This window comes from Oncorhynchus clarkii, unplaced genomic scaffold (assembly GCF_045791955.1).
Source record: "Oncorhynchus clarkii lewisi isolate Uvic-CL-2024 unplaced genomic scaffold, UVic_Ocla_1.0 unplaced_contig_13599_pilon_pilon, whole genome shotgun sequence".
Lineage (NCBI taxonomy): Eukaryota > Metazoa > Chordata > Actinopteri > Salmoniformes > Salmonidae > Oncorhynchus > Oncorhynchus clarkii.
The window spans coordinates 77,501-84,931 of NW_027258313.1; the positions used below are offsets into that span (position 1 = coordinate 77,501).

Sequence of the window (7,431 nt, forward strand, 5' to 3'; positions counted from 1 at the left end):
CTCCCTCCCTCACTCCTGCTCCTGCCCTCCCTCCCTCACACCTGCTCCCTCCCTACCTCCCTCACTCATTCCTGCTCCCTCCCTCACTCCTGCTCCCTCCTGCCCTCACACCTGCTCCCTCCCTCACTCACTCCTGCTCCCTCCCGCCCTCACACCTGCTCCCTCCCTAACTCCTGCTCCCTCCCTACCTCCCTCACTCCTTCTCCCTCCCGCCCTCACTCCTGCTCACTCCTGCTCCCGCCCTCACTCCTGCTCCAGCCCTCACTCCTGCTCCAGCCCTCACTCCTGCTCCCGCCCTCACTCCTGCTCCCGCCCTCACTCCCTCACTCCTGCTCCCTCCCGCCCACACTCTTGCTCCCTCCCTCCCTCACTCACTCCTGCTCCCTCCCGCCCTCACTCCTGCCCTCCCTCCCTCACTCCTGCTCCCGCCCTCCCTCCCTCACTCCTGCTCCCTCCCTCACTCACTCCTGCTCCCTCCCTCCCCCACTCCTGCTCCCTCCCGCCCTGCCTCCCTCCCTCACTCCTGCTCCCTCCCTCCCTCCCTCACTCCTGCTCCCTCCCTCTCGCCCTCACTCCTGCTCCCTCCCTCCCTCACTCACTCTTGCTCCCTCCCTCCCCCACTCCTGCTCCCTCCCGCCCTGCCTCCCTCCCTCACTCCTGCTCCCTCCCTCCCTCCCTCACTCACTCCTGCTCCCTCCCTCCCCCACTCCTGCTCCCTCCACCCCTCCCCCCTCCTGCTCCACTCCCTGCCCTCCCTCCCTCCCTCCCTCACTCCTGCTCCCTCCCTCCCTCACTCACTCCTGCTCCCTCCCTCCCTCCCCCACTCCTGCTCCCTCCCTCCCTCCCCCACTCCTGCTCCCTCCCGCCCTGCCTCCCTCCCTCACTCCTGCTCCCTCCCTCCCTCCTGCTCCCTCCCTCACTCACGCTCCCTCCCTCCCTCCCCCACTCCTGCTCCCTCCCCCACTCCTGCTCCCTCCCGCCCACCCTCCCTCCCTCACTCCTGCTCCCTCCCTCTTGCCCTCACTCCTGCTCCCTCCCTCTTGCTCCCTCCCTCCTCACTCCTGCTCCCTCACTCCTGCTCCCTCCTGCCCTCCCTCCATATATCTGCAGAATGTTCCCTCTCTCCCCACCCCTCCCTCAGAGTGATGGAATGTAGCAGGGGAGGAGAGGTGAGAGAAGAGGTGAGGATTCCTTCCCTCCTCCAGTTGCTCTGTCTCTGGAACCTATTACCTCACACACACAATCGTGGTGTGTGTGTGTGTTTCTGCTCTTAGGGAGGGGGTAAAACAGTTGCGTCAGATTACTCACTTGTCCACACACACATCAACACACACCAACACACACCAACACAAACTTACCTAACCCTGTGAGCTACTAGCATGACTTTCCAGACATGATCTATGCTCCGAGACAGACAGAAAACATGACGTCTATAACTCATCATCATCAAGAGTGTGTGTGTGTGTGTGTGTGTGTGTGAGACGTATACATGGAGAAAGAGAGAGTAGACAAGTTGTGAAAGGAACAACTGGGTTATAGTGTAATCAGCTGCAGGCTGAGGATGAGGCAGTACATTGTGGGGGAGGTCAGTACATTGTGGGGGTGGTCAGTACATTGTGGGGGAGATCAGTACATTGTGGGGGAGGTCAGTACATTGTGGGCGAGGTCAGTACATTGTGGGCGAGGTCAGTACATTGTGGGAGACCAGCTCCAGCCCCACCCAGCTCCAGCCCCACCCAGCTCCAGCCCCACCCAGACCAGCCCCACCCAGCACCAGGCCCACCCAGACCCAGACCAGCTCTAGGCTCACCCAGACCCAGACCAGCTCCAGGCCCACCCAGACCCAGACCAGCTCCAGCCCCACCCATTCCCAGACCAGCTCCAGGCCCACCCAGGCCCAGACCAGCTCCAGGCCCACCCATTCCCAGACCAGCTCCAGGCCCACCCAGACCCAGACCAGCTCCAGGCCCAACCAGACCCAGACCAGCTCCAGCCCCACCCATTCCCAGACCAGCTCCAGGCCCACCCACTTCCAGACCAGCTCCAAACCCACCCATTCCCAGACCAGCTCCAGGCCCACCCAGACCGAGACCAGCTCAAGGCCCACCCAGACCCAGACCAGCTCCAGCCCCACCCATTCCCAGACCAGCTCCAGGCCCACCCACTTCCAGACCAGCTCCAAACCCACCCAGCTCCAGGCCCACCCAGCCCCAGACCAGCTCCAACCCCACCCAGCCCCACCCGGACCAGCTCCAGGCCAGCCCTGCCCAGCCCTACTCCAGGCCAGCCCCACCCCTATCCAGCCCAGTTCCACCCCTACCCTACCCAGTCCAGCTCCACCCCCAACCAGCCCAGCCCCTATCCAGCCCAGCTCCACCCCCACCCAGCCCAGCCCCATCAATATCCAGCCCAGCTTCACCCCCACCCAGCCCAACTCCAGCCCAGTCACTGCTGCTATTGACTGAGTCTTATCTGTTAATTGGAAAAGCAGGTGGAGGGAGACGAGCCTGGGACAAAACACTCTCAGTAATCAACTAAAGCTCAGAAAGAGAAACACATTTCACACATCAATGTGCACTGTCTGACTCCAGGCAAGGCTGTATGTGTGTGTTAGGCTTGGGCGGTTTGTCATCCCAACCTTCTCTCATCCCGGGATTTACGGTATAACCGGCACAGCACACAAGGGGGCGCTAAAAACACAAGAAAAGCCCATTGGGCCTCTAATACCAGGATGCTAACAAAATTCGCACAAACTAAAAGCTATATCACATAGATGCTGTTAGCTAAACGCTAATGAGCGAAAACGAACATAAACTAATCGCAAATGCAAATCCTGCTCATAAAGTTACACAAGCATAGCTAGAGCAGAGGGGAGAAGAAATGTAGAAGATATAAACGCTAAAGGAAGCACAGGGAGAGATTTAGCAGCAGTACAGAAAACTCCTCCAGAGATCTTTGATTTCTGGCAGAAAGCCATAAGATATCGGGTGGCAAACGTTTAATAGTGAATTGTAGTGTAAATTCATCTCATGTGCCCTGCAGAAGAGAGACTCAAGTGTTCTGGGGAACTACGCTTCATAATGTAAAATAATGTGACAGCTGAAATGAAGAACACAAACAGATCTTTCATATGCCTGGAAGGTCGAGTCATTAACATAATCTATAACGATTCATCTATAACGAATCATCTTTAACTAACCGTCAATAACAAACTAGATAATAACAGATATTTGTCTAACATCTATATCTAATGACCTATAACTAATCATCTGTAACTAACTAACAAACCATAACAATAACTAATAATCATCAATAATAACCTAATACCAAATCACTGCAATTATCTATATTATATTAAAAACTGTCTGGTTCAGGCCCCGAATGCTGATTGGCTGACAGCCGTTGTATATCAGACCGTATACCATGGGTATGACAAAACATTTATTTTCACTGCTCTAATTATATTGGTAACCAGTTTATAATAGCAATAAGGCACCTCGAGGGTTTGTGATATATGGGCAATATATCACGGCTAAGGGCTGTATCCAGGAATAAGAAGAGCCCTTAGCCGTGGTATATTGGCCATATATCACACCCCCTTGGGCCTTATTGCTAAAATATAAATTGGTTGGTTTGAGGCCTGATTGCTGATTGGCTGTAAGCTGTGGTATATCAGACTGTATACCATTGGGTGTAACAAAAACATTATTTTTAATGTTCTAATTACCTTAGTAACCAGTTTGTAATATCAATAAGGCACCTCAGGGTTTGTGGCATAAGGCCAATATAGCACAGCTTTAATAAAGATATGTTATTAGTCTGTTGTAGGTGATTATCTCTAGACTAGAGGATCTGTTGTAGGTGATTATCTCTAGACTATAGAGGATCTGTTGTAGGTGATTATCTCTAGACTATAGAGGACCTGTTGTTCACTGTAACATGGACAATAAAGCACAGCTTTAATAAAGATATGTTATTAGTCTGTTGTAGGTGATTATCTCTAGACTAGAGAGGATCTGTTGTAGGTGATTATCTCTAGACTATAGAGGATCTGTTGTAGGTGATTATCTCTAGACTATAGAGGATCTGTTGTAGGTGATTATCTCTAGACTATAGAGGATCTGTTGTAGGTGATTATCTCTAGACTATAGAGGATCTGTTGTACGTGATTATCTCTAGACTAGAGAGGATCTGTTGTAGGTGATTATCTCTAGACTAGAGAGGATCTGTTGTAGGTGATTATCTCTAGACTATAGAGGGTCTGTTGTAGGTGATTATCTCTAGACTATAGAGGATCTGTTGTAGGTGATTATCTCTAGACTAGAGAGGATCTGTTGTAGGTGATTTTCTCTAGACTATAGAGGGTCTGTTGTAGGTGATTATCTCTAGACTAGAGAGGATCTGTTGTAGGTGATTTTCTCTAGACTATAGAGGGTCTGTTGTAGGTGATTATCTCTAGACTAGAGAGGATCTGTTGTAGGTGATTATCTCTAGACTAGACAGGATCTGTTGTAGGTGATTATCTCTAGACTATAGAGGATCTGTTGTAGGTGATTATCTCTAGACTAGAGGATCTGTTGTAGGTGATTATCTCTAGACTAGAGAGGATCTGTTGTAGGTGATTATCTCTAGACTAGAGAGGATCTGTTGTAGGTGATTATCTCTAGACTAGAGGATCTGTTGTAGGTGATTATCTCTAGACTAGGAGGATCTGTTGTAGGTGATTATCTCTAGACTATAGAGGATCTGTTGTAGGTGATTATCTCTAGACTATAGAGGATCTGTTGTAGGTGATTATCTCTAGACTATAGAGGATCTGTTGTAGGCGATTATCTCTAGACTAGAGAGGATCTGTTGTAGGTGATTATCTCTAGACTATAGAGGATCTGTTGTAGGCGATATCTCTAGACTAGAGAGGATCTGTTGTAGGTGATTATCTCTAGACTAGAGAGGATCTGTTGTAGGCAAATATCTCTAGACTAGAGAGGATCTGTTGTAGGTGATTATCTCTAGAATAGAGAGGATCTGTTGTAGGCGATTATCTCTAGACTAGAGAGGATCTGTTGTAGGTGATTATCTCTAGACTAGAGAGGATCTGTTGTAGGCGATTATCTCTAGACTAGAGAGGATCTGTTGTAGGTGATTATCTCTAGACTAGAGAGGATCTGTTGTAGGTGATTATCTCTAGACTAGAGAGGTTCTGTTGTAGGTGATTATCTCTAGACTAGACAGGATCTGTTGTAGGTGATTATCTCTAGACTAGACAGGATCTGTTGTAGGTGATTATCTCTAGACCAGAGAGGATCTGTTGTAGGCGATTATCTCTAGACTATAGAGGATCTGTTGTTCACTGTAACATGGACAATAAAGCACAGTTTTAAAAAAGATATGGTATTAGTCTGTTGTAGGTGATTATCTCTAGACTATAGAGGATCTGTTGTAGGTGATTATCTCTAGACTAGAGAGGATCTGTTGTAGGTGATTATCTCTAGACTATAGAGGATCTGTTGTTCACTGTAACATGGACAATAAAGCACAGTTTTAAAAAAGATATGGTATTAGTCTGTTGTAGGTGAATATCTCTAGACTAGAGAGGATCTGTTGTAGGTGATTATCTTTAGACTAGAGGATCTGTTGTAGGTGATTATCTCTAGACTAGAGAGGATCTGTTGTAGGTGATTATCTCTAGACTATAGAGGACCTGTTGTTCACTGTAACATGGACAATAAAGCACAGTTTAAAAAAATATATATGGTATTAGTCTGTTGTAGGTGATTATCTCTAGACTATAGAGGATCTGTTGTAGGTGATTATCTCTAGACTAGACAGGATCTGTTGTAGGTGATTATCTCTAGACTAGAGGATCTGTTGTAGGTGATTATCTCTAGACTAGAGAGGATCTGTTGTAGGTGATTATCTCTAGACTATAGAGGATCTGTTGTTCACTGTAACATGGACAATAAAGCACAGCTTTAATAAAGATATGTTATTAGTCTGTTGTAGGTGATTATCTCTAGACTAGAGAGGATCTGTTGTAGGTGATTATCTCTAGACTAGAGAGGATCTGTTGTAGGTGATTATCTCTAGACTAGAGAGGATCTGTTGTAGGTGATTATCTCTAGACTAGAGAGGATCTGTTGTAGGTGATTATCTCTAGACTATAGAGGATCTGTTGTTCACTGTAACATGGACAATAAAGCACAGCTTTAATAAAGATATGTTATTAGTCTGTTGTAGGTGATTATCTCTAGACTATAGAGGTTCTGTTGTAGGTGATTATCTCTAGACTAGAGAGGATCTGTTGTAGGTGATTATCTCTAGACTATAGAGGATCTGTTGTTCACTGTAACATGGACAATAAAGCACAGCTTTAATAAAGATATGTTATTAGTCTGTTGTAGGTGATTATCTCTAGACTAGAGAGGATCTGTTGTAGGTGATTATCTCTAAACTAGAGAGGATCTGTTGTAGGTGATTATCTCTAGACTATAGAGGACCTGTTGTTCGCTGTAACATGGACAATAAAGCACAGCTTTAATAAAGATATGTTATTAGTCTGTTGTAGGTGATTATCTCTAGACTAGAGAGGATCTGTTGTAGGTGATTATCTTTAGACTAGAGGATCTGTTGTAGGTGATTATCTCTAGACTATAGAGGATCTGTTGTAGGTGATTATCTCTAGACTATAGAGGATCTGTTGTTCACTGTAACATGGACAATAAAGCACAGCTTTAATAAAGATATGTTATTAGTCTGTTGTAGGTGATTATCTCTAGACTATAGAGGTTCTGTTGTAGGTGATTATCTCTAGACTAGAGAGGATCTGTTGTAGGTGATTATCTCTAGACTATAGAGGATCTGTTGTAGGTGATTATCTCTAGACTAGAGAGGATCTGTTGTAGGTGATTATCTCTAGACTATAGAGGATCTGTTGTAGGTCACTTAACATGGACAATAAAGACTAAAAAAGAGAGGATCTGTTGTAGGTGATTATCTCTAGACTATAGAGGATCTGTTGTAGGTGATTATCTCTAGACTAGAGAGGATCTGTTGTAGGTGATTATCTCTGACTATAGAGGATCTGTTGTTCACTGTAGCATGGACAATAAAGCACAGTTTTAAAAAAGATATGGTATTAGTCTGTTGTAGGTGATTATCTCTAGACTAGAGAGGATCTGTTGTAGGTGATTATCTTTAGACTAGAGGATCTGTTGTAGGTGATTATCTCTAGACTAGGAGGATCTGTTGTAGGTGATTATCTCTAGACTATAGAGGATTATCTCTAGACTATAGAGGATCTGTTGTAGGTGATTATCTCTAGACTAGACAGGATCTGTTGTAGGTGATTATCTCTAGACTAGAGAGGATCTGTTGTAGGTGATTATCTCTAGACTAGAGAGGATATGTTGTTTGTTGTAACATGGACAATAA

At 46.5% G+C, this 7,431-nt stretch overlaps 1 protein-coding gene across 1 annotated transcript; it reads left to right on the top strand.

Annotated features, from left to right (window-relative positions):
* The first annotated feature begins 1,561 nt into the window (after positions 1-1,561).
* LOC139396613 (integumentary mucin A.1-like) lies at positions 1,562-2,465 on the top strand. The gene is made up of 2 exons (XM_071143571.1): positions 1,562-1,585; positions 1,671-2,465. Exons 1-2 carry the CDS (start codon positions 1,562-1,564, stop codon positions 2,463-2,465), a joined length of 819 nt encoding a protein of 272 aa, XP_070999672.1.
* The last annotated feature ends 4,966 nt before the right edge of the window (positions 2,466-7,431 follow it).

Bases quoted from the DNA above. Each gene is read 5' to 3' on its own strand.
- LOC139396613 (XM_071143571.1), top strand. From the start codon at position 1,562: ATGAGGCAGTACATTGTGGGGGAG. The intron at 1,586-1,670 runs GTCAGTACATTG...GGGCGAGGTCAG, and splicing joins GGCAGTACATTGTGGGGGAG to TACATTGTGGGCGAGGTCAG.